Source organism: Aythya fuligula, chromosome 12, assembly GCF_009819795.1.
Source record: "Aythya fuligula isolate bAytFul2 chromosome 12, bAytFul2.pri, whole genome shotgun sequence".
In the NCBI taxonomy this organism is placed as follows: Eukaryota; Metazoa; Chordata; class Aves; order Anseriformes; family Anatidae; genus Aythya; species Aythya fuligula.
Genome location: NC_045570.1, coordinates 8451249 through 8470428, shown reverse-complemented (window position 1 = coordinate 8470428; position 19180 = coordinate 8451249). Strand labels below are relative to the sequence as shown.

The 19180-nt window shown below is 48.8% G+C and overlaps 1 protein-coding gene across 6 annotated transcripts in view; it reads right to left on the bottom strand.

Annotated features, from left to right (window-relative positions):
- The window catches only part of NUP93 (nucleoporin 93), a 78604-nt gene that overhangs the window by 31052 nt on the left and 28372 nt on the right, over nucleotides 1–19180 (bottom strand). The window contains exon 1 of one of the 6 annotated variants that reach the window (XM_032195581.1): nucleotides 12680–12847. The exons of 1 other annotated variant lie outside the window; for it this stretch is intronic. Coding sequence is in view for 1 of the 5 variants with exons in the window: in XM_032195579.1 (XP_032051470.1) it covers nucleotides 11875–11934 (60 nt within the window). In the remaining 4 variants the exon portion in view is untranslated. 4 more of the 6 variants (XM_032195580.1, XM_032195579.1, XM_032195583.1 and 1 more) reach the window with 4 other exon arrangements.

Here is a 19180-nt window from a genome sequence, read left to right as displayed (position 1 = left end):
CTCCCCAGTCCATTCCAGAGAAGTTTAAAGGTCACTTCACTTCACCAGAGGTACAGCAAGATGCCCATACAGAGCAGTGTGAAAATGAAAATGCATTAATCCCCTGTTTTAATATGCATTAAATCCTGGTGAAATATCCTGCTTCTATTCTTTTTTATCTCTGTGTCCCAGCAACTGCTTCCTCTTGCTCTCTATTTGAGGGAGCTAGGATGAAAGCTGGTAGGAGCGATAAGCACAGATAAGATTGTTGGACTTGAGTATGTTAAAAAAAAAAAAAAAAAGAAAAAAAGGTTTTGACTTGGCAGCTTCAGGCAGGAGTGGAGCTCTTGTGGGCCTGATAGGAACTGTGAAAAAGCTTCAAAAATAATCAGTTGAAAAAGGATGAAAGTAGCTAAACAGTTGGAAAGCACAGAGGAGAAGTTTACTGCATAGTCCTTCCTTACACACAGCTGGAGCCATTAAAAAATTTAGAGTTATATTTTTAGCATATCAATAAATCTCAAAACAGGTCTGGTGTATGTGAACCAATTCAAATGAGCTGCAGTTTCTTATCCTAAACATTACTTTTGTGACCAATACTAGCAAAGACACGATATCCTGCATTTAATGAATACCTGTGGAGTAAGCTGCTGCAACGTACACAGGGAACAAATGGGAAACATTTATTACAACCCAACATGAACGCCTTTATTTTACATATTTATTGTTATAACACCGATTAAACAAACCCAGTTGATTTGACCCCCCAGACTTCAATTTAGTCATTCTCCAAAACATCAACAAAAAAACCCTTTTGTTTCCCTCTGAAGTAATCATCAATAACTTTATCAGCTCCAAGTGCTAATACTTTGAGTCTGCATGCTCGTTGCACAGACCTAAAATTAAAGAGGCCACTGACAGCTCAAGGGAGTGGGAACTCAACGTGCTGTGCTTCACGCTTTTACAACGAGGATATACAACTGCAGCAGTGCGGGACTGAATTCATCAGGATTTAGGAGGCTTTCATTCTCTTCATTCGCTACATCTTGCTGCAAATCAATGCTTCCTGCCCCAACGATCTGCCGATATCGGTATTGATCCTTACACCCTAGCTCAAGCTGCAGCTCTCCAGGGGAGCACGGGTCCTGCAGCAGGACAGTAACCCACTGCCATGAGGGTTTGGACCCTTGGGAAAATATAGTTATGGTAGGTCTGAGAAATAGCCCTGCAGCTGTATTACAACAGATATCAGATTGCTACTTTGGTCTGAGAGGCGAGAAAGGTTTGTGGTTTCTCAGAAATGAGGCAAATTGGCAGACAACGTAGGTGTGCTGTCTGCCTTCCTGTTACCCAGCACCTGCGGGTGAAACCAAGGGCATGGCAACCTTCCCTTCTCAAACTCATAGAACAGGCAGTACGTGGTTATAGGACATCCTCCGACCCCCTTCAGCTGAAATAGGAACGTGACCCCTTTCTGTGCGGCAGGTAGAGACAGAACTGCAGCCCCCTGGGACAGACAAGCGACGCAGCTCCCCCAGAGAAAGCCCCTGAATTATATATGGGAAAAGGGGCTACTGGCACACAGCATAGTCTTCATTTCTTCATCCACGTCCCACTTTATTTTTAGACAATGCCCGCAGAGAAAGTGCAGTTACAATCTGGAGAAGGGAAGCTAAATGCAGCTCCTTGCACGTGTCTGGGGACCGAACACTCCCGCAGCCGCCGCAGGCACCTAATGGGGCCAAGACCCAGTCTGGGCTTCTTGCGGGAGAGGTGGGGAGGGATGGAGACGTGCCTTCTTAAGGTTTGTCCTTGGCTGCAAGGTTGGAAAAGGGCAGCAAGTCTTCCTTTCCTCCTTCTCTCCTTTCCTCCCATTCCCAAAGTGGGTTGAAGAAGAATTCCCTGGAGTTACACTTAACGAGCACACCTCGAAAGCACACACCAGCTTACGAACAAAAGACATACCTGCACGTCTGACAGCAGGGATCTGATGCAGCAGAGCCCAGCACCGTTTGCCGTATCCTTTAACAACGCTGCTAATTTTACATGCAAAAGCCCCCCACCGCCTCAGGGACGCAGACCTGCAGCTACGTGGATGCGATGGAAGGTGCTAGCACGCTGTGCCGGGCACTGCAGCTTGCAGACGTGCTGGGTACCCTCCTCCCTGCTCCCTCTGCAAGTCCTGGGCTCCTGAAAGCCCTGAGATAGACCTCATAGAGACAGAAAGGAAGAAGTCAACAATTCCACCAAATAAAACAATTATTTTGCAATACACGGGGTAAAACGCTATTTGCTGCGTGAAAGGTGACCAAAGGGAAGAGAAGACAGCTTGGGTACCTGCCTAGAAACATACACAGCAGTGATGGTAAACCACAGTGTGATATAAGTGTGCTAGAACTTCCCTTGGAGACCATAAATCCAGGCTGAGTATCGCTCGTAATGAAACCTCCCCACTCCTGGAGTTCACTAGGACCATTTAAGGGATTAGATGACACTGAACGCCAATCAGGGGATGGTAATTGTCTTTTTCCACCTCAAAACCAACTCTTTTAGGAAATGAAAATCTTCACACGTCTCATATATCTATATTGGCTCACTAACAGAAGGCCCATCTTAAAAATGTTGGTTCAATGCTTTGTGCTAAATGTGACTGTAGCACAATTGCTACCGCAGTTAATTACAGCCTAATTATTACAGCTCAGGAGAGGGAGCTTCAGCAACCGACGCTGGGGTTCCTGCTACCATTAACGAGACTGCTTCTGCCTAGGCCAAAGAGCAGTTCCTGCAGTTGTCACTCTGGGCTCTGGTAGCCAAAATTCATACCTTAAAATAAAGATTGTAGGGCTGCTCTCCCAGCATTTATTCCCCGGCTTATTGCGTTGCCACCTAGTGGTGCAGCGTGCTTTGGTCACTGCCCGTTTAGCTTTCACTTACCTATGTAACACCAGTGTCCACCTGCTACAAGCTAAAGCAGAGCTCTCTGGAACAAGGGTGGGCAGGAGGATGGAAGTGATGGGCTTCATGCTGGAGAATTTTGGCCCCACGAAAATCCCAGGCCGTGTAACAGCGTTAAGGATTTGCATTATCTATGGGGCTGAGCCTTGAACAGCGCCGGGTTGTGCTCACCGAGCTGTGCCTGCCCTAAAAGCTTTCTGCAGTCCCAGAGGGAAGGTTTGACTTTGCCACCACCGCCTGCAGACTGTAACAAGGATACGGAGGCACAGCAGCCAGCGGGCACGGTGGGTCCAGGGGAGTACATGACCCATATCGCAGGAGCTGCCCTCTCGGGGGAGATGCCACCGATTGTACAAGGAGCAGCGACACGTTGCTTCGGATTTGGTATCCGAAGAGAGAAGCAGAAGGAGAACAGATATTGTTAGGAGACAAAGGGCTATTTCACAGCGGCAGATGGCAGAGATAGGAATAGCTAACGGGAGCATCGCTAAAACCTCAGAGGTGAAATCCTCACCTTGGGGCTCCCCACACAAGTTCTGCCATGGCAGGGATCCCAAAACAGCCTGGATTTTGCTTGAAAATGAAACCGTGTCTTATTTCCCCGAGGCAGGTTTAGGAAAAAAGCTCACAGAGCCCTACAGTCACATCATGCTGTCCTGCTTCAGTGTGTGACTTGCGGCATTTGATTTTCCTGTGCTCCCGTGGGACACCCACGCTCTCCTCCCGCACCTCGCTTGGAAGGGAAGCAGCACGTCTCTCTTCCATCACAGGTTCTCCGCAACACTCGCTGCTGTTTCCCAAGTGCGATTTGTACAGTATCTGACAGGAAGATATTTGCCAAACAGGGACACGGGCCTGGAAATACACCCACTCTCCCACCTTCAGGTTCCCATTTTCCAGCGAGTCCCATTGCTTGATCTTGCATTTCTGCCGACCCTCAGCATCCTTCCCCAGCATGTCACAGCTCCTTTTGGTTCTCTTACCCCTTGAATTCCTGTTTTATCTCCTGAATTTCTCTCTGCCAGCTACAATCCAGCCCTGCTTGGTACCAAATCTGAGTCCTCTGCTCCTACAACACTTGGCCCGACCTCCCCAGCCATCCGTGATGCCTCACTCCCTGCCCCTTGCTCCCCACAGCCCTTAATCCCATCTACTCCACCCCACTTCCAGCTCTGGCTTGTAGCCCTTCAGAAGAGATGCCTGCCTGCCACTGAGCTCTGCCATGTGCATGCAGGAACCTGCGATGGAGAGGCTACGAGCACGGCGTGCAGAGATCTGTGTGGAGGCTCACCTTGGCTCCCGGCCACCCCAGTGCAACCACAGGGAAAATGGGTCAACGGGGTGGGCCTCTAAAAGGGTATTAAGAGGTGCTTTTCACAACAAAAAGAGCCACAGCCAAAGTGCGTATGACACATGCATTTTCAGAGTTTCATCTCTGAGGTTACTCACCTTAAGCTTCGTTTGAAACTTGAGGGGTGAGGAAGGTTTGGGTGAGAATGGAGGCAAAGCACGACCATTTCACTTGGTCCGCCAGGCCCTCACCACTGTGACGGGAGAGGAAATTGCCAGAAGATGGTGTTCTCCACCACACACAAACAAAATTTTCAAGAATCCTATCCAGGAGGATGTGCTCAGAGGTGCCCCAGCAGCACAGGGCAGGCCGTGCCATGTCCCCGCTCTCTGCTGCCATCCCTCATGGCGGGCGGGCGCTGCTGGTGTGACAGGAACCAGCCTTGCTCTGGCCTGAATTCCAGCAAGAAAGAGTTTGAGTAACTAAGTCATTATCAGTACGAAAAGGCACGCATGCACTGACGGTCTCTTTTTGACAGAAGATTGAAAGTCTTTTCCATTTACTGCAGTAAATGAGGTTAGTAAACTCTCTCCTGGCTGATAGAAGTCTCTTAATTACTTCCATCAGCCAGGCCATACTTTTAATACTTGATCTTGGTATTCAAGCTGTCAAGAGTAGGCAAATGTTGCCAAATAGTATACTGAGGCCTTGGATGTTGACAGCGATGCTTATTTTTCACTGGCAGGGGAAGAAAGGAGAAAATGAAACGAACAATCTGGGCCATTTCAAGTCAATTGCTCTTTGATTAAAATATTTTCAAGTGCTGGATTTCCGGTAGATCCAGTGAATCCTTCAAAAGGCCAGCAGGGATGACGACTACACCATTAACAAAAATCACTCTTCAGCAGTGGGAACAGTAGCTCCAGACGAAGCACCTGATATAGTTATCCCTACCAGCAAATTTTTTTTAATTGTTATTTTGAAAAGATTTGCTTAACACAATCCTACACATCTGAGCACACACAGAGGTGGTGCGTTCTGGCACAGCCCTGCCAGCCATGTTTCTCTCTGGAAGGAAAAATAGGATAAGGAACAAATCAGCGTACACAAATGTACACTGAAAAGGAAGGTCTGAGTGGGCTCACCCCATATTAATGCCTTCAATCCAGATTGTCAAAAATCTACACCTTCCAGAGATAGGATGAGTCTGAGGAAGGAAAACCCTTGTTGAAAAGCACAACAGCATGGTCTCAACTGCTCAGGATGAGGAAACGTGCCTTTTCCCCATCTAATATGGAAAGGACAAATGGTAAAGGTCACGCCTGACTTCCCCACGAGCCTGCAATTCCTGGATCTAGTAACACGAGAAGTCTGCCTGGCCTAAGATAGCCGAGCTTGTCAAACTGTAGTGAGTGGTTCAGAAGTTCCTTACTACCATATTTAGAGTAAGAAATTCTCCAATGTTTCCTAAAAAATTAATACACTGTAGACTAAACAGGAGAAAAAGCAGGGAAAACCAGACGGATTTATAGTTTGCTGAGTCTCGAGAGCCAGTTGTTGCATCAGAGGCTTTCAAAGGAACTTAAGAGGGGAAAATATGCAGACTGATAACTAACACTAAATTCAGCCAAATATTGCGGTTGGAGAGGATTTGCTGCTCTGCTACCTACCTTCAGAGGTTGTCTCAAAGCACGTCCACCAGCACGCAGTGACTGTGCTCCATGCTTGTAGGCAGCACTCCCATTCAATTCATGCAAAAGCAAAGGTGGGAGAGCTCCTCCCTGCCCTGCGAGCAGACAGCATTTCAACGGCGGTGAGTCACGAAAATATACAAACCCCAGCCCGAGCTCTGCTCCACCGCACGACTAGCAGTGATTTTACAGATCGTTGCACTTCCAAAGCAGCTGACTTTCTGCTCCAGCAAAATCAAACGTTGCAAAGCCGCAATGCCGCCGTCCTTCCCGGCAGAGCCGCGGCAGTGCGGACCTCCCTCCTGCGGCAGCGAGTGTCGGTGCCTGCACCATTGCAGCGGGGTGCTCAGCAGGCACAGCGCCTCGCAGAAGAAGGAGCAGGAGGATCACCATTTACCTGCAAGGCTTCCTCGACACCCTCTGTGCAGGGTGGAAGACGCACGGCAGTGATCCTGGCCTGGATATGAGCCCTCAGTAAGGGCCTGACCCACCGCCAGCGTGGCCTTGATGCGATGCACAGTGTTGAATGCCATTTTTTTGGTATTATTTTACTGTTTTTAGGCCGGTCGATCTGTGAAACTCAAGCAGTTTTCACAGTAATCTTCAGACCGCATCCAGGAACCTTGGGTTTTGTGGTGGTGGATAAATATCATTCCTTCTAGCCGTGACAGGAGAAACTCCAACTGCCGCAAGAGCCACTCCTCGTGAAATCACACATCAGCAGAAGCTAGGGCAGATGGCGTGTGCTCTTTGACTCTTGCTGGGGCCGTTTGAACCTGGCAAATGAAGACTGGAAACATGCTCCTTTGGTTTCCAGTCTTTGAGGGAAGAAATACAAACGCCCCTTAGGTCCTGCTCCAGCCAGGAGGCCACCTGGCAGGCACGGCAGGGCTAGTGCCAAACCACCTGGTAACACCAAACCTTCCCAGCATCAAGTGGCACCGGCAAAGCCCACAGCCAGCCTCAGTCCTCTGACGTGCATTTGCGCAAATAATATCATTTTCTGGGAAATACAAAGGCAGATAGCTTTATCGTGCGGGGCGTATTGAGGCAATGCTACCACTCATGTTCCCCGCTGGAATATGGTGCCAGGCACTTACTGTTGTATTTAGAAGTGTTTAAAATTAACAATTTTCTTGTTATGCAAAGAGCTAATTGCTACGTTCCTATGCATTTTAGGACTTTACAAGGTACATCAGAGAAGCTTGCAAGATTTAAAAATCCCAATCAGAATGATAAAATTGTGTGAAGTGCAACACTTGGTTCTAGAAAACTGAATATATCAACCACTGTAACATATATATTACTTGTACAGCGTATCTAATTATTACAAATTTAGTAAATATTTATATTATGTATTGTGTCTTTCTCCTTCATCAGAGACAATCTGAAACAATGTCAGTTACACACACCAGTCTTCCATTCTAGAGGCTGTGGAAATCTTTGCCATGTCACGATGGGATGCACAGAGCGCAGGGGAACGCTGTTAGAAGTGGTTTCAACAGGGACTTCTCAAAGTCACAAACGCGTTAATGGCATAAAGCTTATATAACACCTTTTTTAACCTAAAATTTTAGAACAAAGGTGCTCAGAGCGAGATTCTCTTTCAAGTACAATTATCAACCTCCACCGCACAGATCATTTTGGCAGCAATTGTTAATGCAACACAAAAATAGCATCAGGAACAGCGCTACCTTCTCTGGCGGCTCCTCTCTCCCTCCCCAGGCATTACTCATTTTCCATCTCCCTTCGATGCGACTGGGAGCTGCTTAGCAAGGATCCCAGGTCCCACCACCGTTAGAAATGCCAAGGAAATCTGTGCAATAGGTATGACACATATAACCAAGTTGAAAGTCTTAAATAACCCTAACGTGCTGAGAGATCACGCAAGGAACAGGAGGAAGAGAAGCAATGGGAAAGAAAACGTCAGAGCTGGAGAAGGAAGGTGGGCAGACCCTCACCCACGGAGTACAGCAGGAGGAAATGCTACACAGGAGGCACCAGAAGCAGCTTGCTCAGCTGGCTAACACCCGCACATCACACCTGACGGCACCTCAGACAGCATTTCCATTAGTTTTAACGGATATGGAGGAACCCAATGCCACAAAGACAATTAAATGTTGCCCCGCTTGCAATACAACTTGTTCAGTGAGAGCAGAGCAGAGCAGCAGGACCAGCTGCCCACCAGAAGCCCAACGTGGTCCCTGCTATTTCACCATCAGCGACAACATCTGCACAGAGCAAGCAAACCACACCCCAGAAGCCATGGGGCCGAGTAGCTTTTGGCAGTCTGGAATCTGAGCTTGTTCATCAAGTTCCCCAATGCATGGCCATTTGTTTTTCTCGAGGTGTTTAAATGCAGAGGGATGACCTTGGTGTGGAGCCTCGCTCCATGCCATGGTGAGCAGCTCCAGTTCCTCCCCGGTGCTATAAAGGCACTCATATTAGCATCCTGATTAAAAAATACAAACAAAAATACCAACGCTCTTCTCCAGTCCTACACAAATCACAGACGTGCAACGAAAGTCACGGTCGGAACAAAACTCAGGGCTTTAGCTGTTTCCTGAGTTCTATTTGAAATAAACCATGAGTTACTGCCCAAGGGCTTGAGCTCAATAATACAACCTTACAATTAAAAATATTTACAGCGTGCTAATTTCTGATCACCCACTGGATGAAGTTACCCTACCCGCCTTCCTGGTATCACGCTTTTTGTAATACTGTGAAAATAAATACCAATTTAAATGATTTTAAAGCTCCATCGTATAGCCATAACCAAGCCTGTAATGCAATACCTCTCACTGAAAACAGCCTCGCATCAGGCAGAAGCATCCTTCAAATCAAGCCATCAGAACTAATTTCACTGATGACGCCATTTTCTTATTTCTTTCGCTGCCATTTTAGCATCGAGGTTCCTCCACGCTTTCTCGGGAAGTCGCTGCGCCTTCCTCTCCCTCTAAGAGGAGGATGCTCAAAAAGAAGAGCGGCAAATAAATCCTGGATGTTCAATTTCTGCCCGTGTCACCTCCTTGCATCTCGGGGAGGAGAGACAAGGCTGCCCTGGCAGACCACACCTCGATTTACTGTACCGAGAGCTGCTGGGGAGTCTCCCGAGATGGAGCACACCGAGAAACCGGCCCCTGGGAATCCACCGGCACCGCACGGAAAATTCAGAAAGCCGAGGGAAGAGGAGTGTCCAGCCCTGCTGCAGGAGGATAGGCTTTCCCTGCGAGTACCATAGCAAACAGCAGCTAATAAGGGAGTAGTTTGAAAAGAAAAAGGCATAAAGGAGGCACAGCGACGAGCTTGCGGTGGCTGTCACCAGACTAATTGCACAATGTTAGCATCAGCACGGAGGCAGATACAATAACCCGCTCAGCCCAGCAGCAGAAAATTCATTTCTCGGGATATGTTCGTGTCTGAAAACCGAGCTGCCTTCCCTACCAGCTGATGAAGCATTTCCCAGCCCCGAGTGGCACATTTCTTACAGAGCACCAGCAAGGAGGAGAAATTATTAAGCAAATCTGCTAATTATTAATACCCAGCCTCCTCTAACCCACTTCTCCAAATCTAAACGCAATCCTTCAGCCTCCCCCATCCCCACTGAGCACCTTATCCTTTTGCTGGTCTGGTTTGGAGCATGCCAGCTCTCCCTTCTGAGAAACAGGGGAGTTGTCAGGCTCTTTTTGGAAATGAAGCACATCATTATTTGCACATCTCTTCTTTCACAATCTCAGATATTTAAGAAAAATAAATACTTTCAGGTTAATGTAAAACTGTATGTAAAAAAAAAAAAAAAAAAAAGGCAATGGAAAAACTGTTCTTTTTACCTTCTCTGGATGCAAGTGGTGAGCCTGGCAGCGCTCTGAGCCCGATCCTCTCCCTGCTCCCAGACCGAGCAGGGCTGTAGGATTTCTCCTGCCGTGCTCCCATCCCGCGGCAGGGCAAAGCCTGCGCGCCGCCTCCCCAGCGCTCCTCGCGGGCGCTGCTTGGCTCGCCGCGGCGGTGGAGAAAAGCCAAGCCCCAAGCTTTCAGTCTCCATCCGCCTGCACACCAAGCACCAAGCGATGTGGGCAGCTGCCCCCCCGGCACCACAAGTCCCAGAGCCGAGGGGACCGGGGACACCGGGGATGTGCCCCGGCACAGGTGGCTCTGCCCGGCGCGGCGCTTCCACCGCGGGATTTCCCCGTCGTGCGGCTATCTGACATCTCCCTGAGAAACCCACACGGGCAAAGCAAGCCTTTCAAAAAGTTAAATCTACTTTATTTCACTGACGGGGGCCGGCTAGCACTGAAAAAGGGAGAGGCATGTACTGCACTGTTAAGAAAAAACGCCTTTTGGGGGGTTTAAGTACACCGGAATCACGAGGAAGTGAGGAAATGTAAAGTTCACTCCTCGTAAATAACACATGATTTCCCCAAATCAGCCACCTGAGAAAGAAAAACAAGCCCGAATCTGTTAGCCCCTTCTGCCTCAGTATTTTTAACTAAATCACAGCTATTTTGTTCAGCCGGTAGGCACTTCCAGCATAGCAGCACGTCCTTCGAATAAACAGAAAGATTCCACTGACAGTGAAAGCAAGAAGCCGGAGCAGCTCGTGTGTGATATCTTTAAATCCCTAAGCATGCATGTGGTCCTTAAAAACGGTGTTTTCTCACTACATTACTGCTACATTTCACAAAGTTAATTATTTAAATTGCCCATGAATTATTAATCACCGATCATTAAAATAAAAAAAAAAAGCACAAGTCCGGAATATACCTGCTCCAATCACACCATTTGTATTTATAACGCTCAGCCGTTCTTGAGCCCAGGGAGAAAAGCATTTACTGGAAGTCTCTGCTGCACCAAATGGCACGTTACAATAAACATTATTATATATTTTTTTTTTTCCTTTTCTGCCTTTTTTCCCTATTGTGCTGCCAGCCCGAGGTTTCAACTTTTCCGACGCGGGGCACGGGAGCGGTGTGCTGAGGATGCAGGGGAGACAAAAGGTTTCCATCTCCCCCCCCCGGCTGTACTCCACCCTGGCTAAGGAACCCTCCAGCAGCGCGTGCCTTCGTCTGCGCCGTGCGTTAACGAGGCACGCAAGCTTTCGGACTCCAATGTAAATGAAATGCCAACTCCAGATGCTGCCAGCAGATAGCAGGGAGAAGCCCTCTGTAAGGGACCTACAGCTAATTATTAATTACCGTGGCTCGGTCATTTTCCATACGTTCATTTACGGAGCCGGGATGAACTCCGTCTCCCACCCACTTCAGACAAAGGAAAATAATTTGCACCACCACCAAGCGCAGGGCTCAGCGAGGCAGCTCCCAGGCGGGTCGGTGGAGACGCTTCCTCCGTCTTTTTACCCCCGCAAGCCACACATCTCATTGTGCTGCACCTGAGGAAGTGATTTTGTGCTGAGCAGCTTCTGCAGAAAGACCTCCAGCACAGGTAAGCTGGGTTAAAAAGGCAACTTTTTGGCCATGCGCTGCCGCCGCTTCCCCTTGCCGACAGCTCAGCGAACAAAAGGAGGGCGCAGGAGGTGGCATGGTGGCACCTTCCCACCCGGGCAGGGATGCTCTGTGCCATCCCAACCTAGCACATCTCATGAACCCACTTCTCCTCCCTGTACAAATTAAAAAACCTTCGAAAGAGCAAGAGAAAGAAGCGACCCACCCCACGCTTCTGCCCCCGAGCAGAGCCTGCAGGTCGCACAGAGCCCGAGTGCGTGGGGCTGAGAGCACGAATTCAGCTGCCACCCACCCTGCCGGTCGTGGCCACCACACCTATATACACGTTCAGCCCCCGATCGCTGCTCTTTCCTACCGTTCCACTGGCTTAACCCCTTTCTGATCACATCCTCGTCACTTGAAAGAGAGGTGGGGTCCAGGCTGCAGACTGGAGTTGACTAGGCAAATCTACTTCACCCTCTTATTCAAGAAACTGAGAAAAAAATGCAAATCTAGGCACCTCGGTTACTCTGGTAAGTGGAAATATTTCCCGACAGACTGTTCCTATTTCCATTTGCATCACACATCCAAAATCCTTACTTCCAAATAAAATTAAAGAAAGTTCAGCATGTCTTTAAATAAATCACAAGTGCATCTGCAGGACCAGAGGAAGGAGTAGACCGACATCTCTGCACCACAATGAAAACTAAGCAAATCACACCATAAGGCAGCGTCCTTATCTTTTGTTAAAAACCCTTCCGTAGACGTTTCACAGCCTAGGGAAGAAAAAAAAACAGGGATAAAGACATTCAGAAAGTTAGGCTAGTGCATTTCTCCTCGCATTGACAGCGAAATCGGCAGCGTTGAAGAGGATTTCTGCAAGGCGAGACCCAAGCAGAGGCTGGGCTGCCCCACCCAGCAGCTGCTCCCGAGCAGGAGAGCACCGCAAGGTATCGGCACCGAGCTCGGGGTGCCCTTTTTGCCACCAAAGGACAATTTCCCCCCAAAGTCCCCACCTGCTCGTTTCACCGCTCACCTGCCCCTTGCAACAGCACAAAGAAAAAGCACGGTAAAAGACACCTGGAGGAGAGCTCCTGCCGAAGCAAGCTTTTCCCCTTCGCTTCAGACGTTTGGGAAGAGCCGTTCCTACCTGTAGATCTCAGTACTGCGGAGTTACCAACCTGCTAACGCTGGCTCTAAGCGCCACGCTTCAACTGCCTGGTACTCGGGCTCACACGGCTGTACCTCTCTGCATTAACGCTCGAGTTTTCCCATCTTTAAAAAAATAAGAAAAAAAAGGAAAAAACAAAAAAAGACAGAAAAACCTGCAAGTCCTGAAATGGCCGAGACAGCGAAGAGTCCTGCAAGACAATAAGAAGGCAGCTGCTCTCCCCGGCTGAACACCGCTGCCCGCAAAGCAGCTATGTCTTTTTTTTTTTTTTTTTTCCAGCGGTGTGCTTTATTCAAATTCTAGGGAAAGCATCAGCCTGAAACCAGAAACTGATGGGAGTACCAGTTTATAGGTTACAGAGGATATTTTATTGTTAACGGACTGTACCATGTAGGGACCGGGAGGGGGTGAGGCGGCGTGCAGGCGAGAGGAGAGAGCACGATTTTTTTTTTTTTCCCTTTCCCCGAGCCGCTGCAATTACTCTGATGTGAATTTTTGATGACTTCCGACATATTGCATGGTTAATAATCGGCTCAGCTGTCATGTCTGGTTAATGTGGAAAATGCATTTGCTGCATTGTGATGCAGCACCGCGGCCACAGACTGTAGCACCAGTTGTGAAGCTATTCCCTTCGCCGAGCTGCATGAATTTGCACATACCATGAGGCTGGAATAAACGCCAGTTTGATGTGATACAGCATCAGCAATGCCTCTGCCATTTTAGCCCCGCAGAGCTGCTGAAACTACTTGTACCAGCTCATCATCTCGCCGCATATTAATCGGTGTCGACGTTGTCACGGGGGGCTCTGATTCCCCATTGTTTTGCTGGCCCCGGTTATTCAGCAGTTAAAAGCTGTAGATAGTATTTACATTAAACGGTGGTCGTCTCCGTAGCTCTGAAGAGGTCGCTTAATTGTATGCACGGGTACCTCCATGAAACTGTCAGCACGACAGGCGCAGCCCTGTTATTAATACACGCTCAGCCTGGCTGCGTCTTCCTCCGTGCGATCCTTACCCATTAAATATATATAAATGTATGTATATAAAAGCGCCCTCATTGCAAATGATGGGGCACGAGGGGTAAAAACACGCTGCTTAGCAATAAAGAGGGTTTTATTCGCCACATACCACTTCTTCCCGCACACTTTAAGCACCAAACGAGAAGTGCAAGGTTACGCAAAACCCCAACGTGTGCCTTCCCTTGTCGCCAATAGAAAAACAATGCTGCGAGCGACCGTGCAATTACGAGAGGGGATGTAAAACAGCAGAGATGAAGCCATGCTAAGAGCCAGTCACCCGATGATTAAAGTCAGGCCAGTATATTCCAGCAGTCAGGTGATGGTGCCATCATTACAGTGCAGAAAGCCAGAGAAACATCGAGAAACGGACCACCCCCAGCTCAAGGAAAAAAAAAAAAATTAGAAGCACTGAAGAAATAAGGAATGCATTTGCTAGTAGGCAAAACGCATGAGCCTGAAGAAGGGTTTTACCAAACAGTGTCGCTTCTGTGGGGTTAACCCGCCGTGCCAGCACAGCTCCCTCCAGCCTCCAGCTGCTGGTGGCACTCCCTAACTCTGAATTTTCTCCTAAAACCCCGAGTGACAGCCCTGCTGCACTCACACTGCATCTCCCAGCTCTAGGAGTCTGCCTGCTGAAGGCACGTCCTCTGTTTGGAAGCACTCGGCCACAAAAATCCCAATTTGGGATGTCCACGTTGGGATCTCCTGAGGCACAAGATGCTCTCATCCGCTACCATTGACCTGTCTGCAGAATCATCCCGAAACCCAAGCAAGCCACTATTTCCATTTTTGCCTTAATTAAAACCACACTGCAGGGGTATTGGCTGGACACAAAGTACCAGGGAAAATGGTGCAGAGCATTTTACAGAGGGGAAAAACAGGCTCTGCATTAACGGTGCACTTTCTGGTTTGGGAGCATTTCCACTTGCCGGTGTCAGGTTTTCAGAAGGTGCTCAGTGACTCAGGCTTATCTGCTTCCAGCGGCATCGCTGGGCACCTGGCACAAGTCAGAGCTGCACTGGCACAGAGGCTGCTCGAGAACAGGGCGTTTTGGCTTGGAAACCAGCAAACTTGATCCCAGGAGCGATTTCTCAAACCACTGCAAGGAGCAAACTCTCCGTGCTGGTAACCCAAGAAACGCCGCACAGAACTCCTGAATCCCTGCATCGGGAGTCTCTGAGTGGAAAAAACAGGACCAAAAACATCGATGCTCTGAAAGGAAAACCCCTGATCACTACCAGCTACACCCCAGAGCACAAGTAAAGTCCATTTAGGGGGGGAATTAATGCCTGGATTAATCTAACCCAGGCATTTCTGAGCATCCCTGCCTCGCGGTGTCCCTGCAACTGTGCTCACCTCGCCACTCTCTCCTGGTTTTGGGTCGCTTCTCCACCTCCTTACCTCCAGCTCACACAACCTGCCAGCTGTACGGTGCCATGAGCACAGGAGACACACACAGAGCTTCTGCTTTCCAGGCACACTTTAAACAGGTGAAGGGCATTACCTGGAGAGACAGCCAGCTCTTTGGGACAGGGAGTTGGGGAGCACGGTGGATCTGGAGCCGCCAGCAGCAGCTCTGAAGATGCTATTTCACAAACAGAGGTTCTCTGTTGTTTTCCAGCCACGTATTGTACTGCAGAAGCTACTCCCAGCTGCAGAAGCACGCAGTACAGATCAGCACAGCTTATACTCGCCTTTTACAGATTTCATTTTCAGCTCCCAGAGCTGCAGGGGAAGCTTCCCCAGCGTGGCTCGGCTTCCCTTACCTAGGGGTTTCCTTAAAGCAACAGCCTTGACGGGTAGGACCAGAAACTATTCCCTCCAAATGGCTGTTAGCATAACCAGCACTGAGGGGTAGCCACGCTAAGATGTCGGAACCGCTGTCTCTGTTGCAGGAAATCAATTTAGCAGCATTCAGCTGGCTCACGCATCAATCAATCCTGCACTCAGATGTGACTTTGGGAGGAAACAGGGAAAAAAAACCTACTCGGGGTTACTGGGCCACAGCTAAGGAAAGCCATCAGAGTTTTACTTCTGAGAAGAAAGCACCATATCCCAAAGAAATATGATTCACAGATCACGCAGAAGCCCCGTGAATTCTTTTAATGGTTTTTGTGATGCTCGCAGTGGAGTCGTTTGGATAACCCACACCCCTAACTGGGTGATTTCATGTAGCAGCAGGTAAAGATAACATCAGCTGTTTGATCACAGAAGATAGGTTGGGTTTAGATTTTTTTTGTTGTTGTTCTTAGAACCAGTTGATTTCAATTTGAAAGGCAAGAGAGTCAGGCAGACTTTTCAGTTCCTGACAGCACATGAATATCCTCCTGTGTCCACATCACTCCCTCACTGCCCCTCCGGGTACCCAACCGTACATTGCCTACCAGGACATCCTTCCCTCTCCATTGCATCTCTGGGGTGAAGGAGATTCCTTCACAATAACCATGAAATCAAAGATGCTATCATCCCTACCCTAAAGCCAAGAAAAAGCCCTAAAGCATCCTAGGATACAGTCTCTGTAGTCTCTTTTCCCTTTCTTTTGGAGCCTAACATTGGGCGGGGGAGAGGAGACAAATACAAAAATCACCCCTGGATCTATTCCTGTATTAGCTTTTTTTTTTCCTTTTTTTTTTTTTAAAAAAAAAAAAAAAAAAAAAAAGTCCTACAGCTGCAATGCCTCCTACCAGCAAGCAGCATTAGCCAGCAAAAAAACAGCAGACATTGCTGGCAGCAGCGAGTTAAATCAGGGACAGGTAGCTCCTTCCCGAAAATCTTTTCCTCCCTGCTTAATCCAGCGCTGTGGCAGCAGCAAATACTGCACTGTCATAGTGGGTCTGGAGAGTGCCTTAGAGCATTATCTCCTTCCTCTCTGCAAGGCTGGCAGCGATTATCCAGCACTAATGACAAGCTAGGTCTCCTCGGAAGGAGGCTGTCACACCGCGTGCGCTGCGCTCCCAGCTCTGCGCACTCATCCTCTTCCTCCGGAGGGATGCGGAGAGAGGAGCCAGCGGCTCAGGAGTTGGGTTTGGGCTGGTTAGGGGTAGAGAAGACAGGGAGAAAATAAAGTTTACGCTTCCTTTTGTATCAATACAGTGATATTGCCACGCAAACAGTGCAGAAAGGCAGCTGGGATGAGCCTATCATAATGCTGCCGGCCTATCTGGCAGGAAATTTGGGCTCCGTGGCAAAGGGCTGATTTTTGTGGGCTAGGAGAACATGAGTTACCCAAAGCTGAAGAAAAAATGAGGACTGAGAAGTGATCGGCCTCCAGCAATACTTGGTGGCCTCTTCTAGCAGGGGAAAACCCAGAAACCTGGCCAGAGCTTGAGCCACAGGCTTCTTACAGAGCTCGAAGCAGGCACAAGTTTTACCCGCAGCTTTTTGGGGCTCACCGTGCCCTGGCCAGGAGGCAGGAAGGAAACACACCGAGTGGGGAAGCAGCCCTGACAGCACCGATGCAGAAACACCGCTTTCTGACCTAGGAATGGGGAAAAGAAACACAAATCTGGTAAAATCAGGAGAGCGACAGTCCCAAGCCAAGCGGAGGAGGGGGAAGCCCGGGCAGAGGGGATTAGCAGCGACACTGGCAGCGCTGTTCTGCCATCCCCGCCCCGCACCCCAATTAGCGGTATCATTTGTCGGGATGAATGGGGAACTTGCACTCAATTCGGCAATTTGACAGAGTGTCACTGAGCTACCTCCCGTCCATATTTATCCGAGAGGCGAGAGCAGGAACCGGTTTTAATTAGAGCCTTTTGAACAAAGGACCAGGGGTATTACCCATGCTCTCACCATCAAGCGATAATTGAGATGTAATCGTTTAAACAAAGCGCAACAAGTGTCCATTTACCCAAAGCCATTGTTAAATATCTACTAGGAGATTATTTTCAAAATTATAATGTGCCATGAATATTCAAACCACTTTCCTTCTTTAGCGTTAAAAAGAATAATCACCTTCAAAAAAAAAAAAAAAAAAAGCACAACTGGAAGCCAAACAGCTATTTTGCAGCAGAATTTGAGGAGGGTTTTAAACGTGCCAGGGGTAATTTACAGGGACTGGGGGGGGGAAGGAGCGATGGCTCTGGCTTTTGGAGCCTGGAAAGCCCTCTTTTGTACAGCATTAGTGCATGCTCTGTAATTATGCAGGGAACGTGTTAATTTTTAATTCGGAACGCTAACCCTTTTATATATATAAATATATATATATTTTTATATATATATACAAGCTCTGAATGTCAATGCCTCTCCCAGACGACTGCCAGCAGTGCCGTGACCACAGGCAGGTCCCTCCTCTTGCAGGGAGGTTGGGCACAGCGCGCTGCAAAGCAGCTGAACCCACGGTAAAACAGATTTTAGAAAACCATCGCCGTGGTGTCACGGCAGGCAAAACCCTCTCGGCCCCACAACCTATTAGTCCAGGTCACTGCTACTCACACCTTTGTTCCTGCAGGTCTTTCTAGCTGCTGAATCGAGCACGGCTCTGCAAGAAGCTGAATTCCCACACCCCTCGTGTTGTCACACAGGTGAGCACGGAGAGGTGACCCTAACACCACCTGGAGGCCCGAACAAGTTAATGACCCAAACACCAAGCCCATCTTTCCTCTTTTCCAACTCATACCAACGCCCCTGCGACGTCCTCAACCCATGGAGCCCTGATTTAGGAGCACCTCTGACACAGCCCGGCAATGAATCATTAACTCCAGCAGAAACCGCAGAGCACCAGCTCGCAGCAAGCAGGATCCTCCTGCGATGATTAGCCAGAATGCAATTATCCGTGCTCCTGCTCCTCGCGCAACATCGCTGAGCTCTCCATCACACCAAGCCCAGCAGGCACCACGCAGACATCCACACGGGAACAGAAAGAAGTCCGTGCTTTTACCTTTGTTTCCCCAGGGCTCTTATTAATTGTGAGTGGTCTAAGAGAGCTCTGCCTCCCCCTGCACGGCAGCGACCACCCGTGGATGTGCATCACTGGAAAAAGGGCGACACACGCAGAACCGAGCCCAGCAGCAGCATCGCAACACACGGAGAGAGCAACCTGCTCAGCTCTCTGCCAAGGGAACCTCAACAGCTCCCAATATCAAAGTAAAAGGGGCTGAGAGAGGAATAAAATCAGAGCAGTGACAGGATTGAGCAGGTCGCCTTACACCCAAGATGTGCACGGCTGCTTGCTTGGGACAGGACACCACGCAGCTCCATATGAACACTGGGGAGGCAGGGCAAAGACAGCATTCTCCATTTTCCTTAGCAGGGAAGCTAAATTTGTGCTTTTCCTTTAATTCCAGCTGCCAGCTCTGAAGAAAGCAGCACGAGAACTGCTGGCCTGCGAGAGAAGTGAAACACCCACGAGCAGGGTGGTTACAACCAGCTTTGTCAAAGCAGCCACGGGTTTTTCCTAGTGGAAGCACCACTGAAATTGGTATTGGCATCTCGGTGGGCTTTGTTAGGAGTCAGGTCTACTCCGTCCAGGCCTTTATGCTGGGCTCATCACGTTAATATCCACGTGCCTTCCAGTCCTGCAGCAACATGCTGGCCATGCCTGCTTGGTTAATGGTTCAAGATTGTCATCACCACCAGAATGATTAACAAGCTGTACGTATTTATCAATACATTAGCACCAAGTCTCCTCCCAAGTAA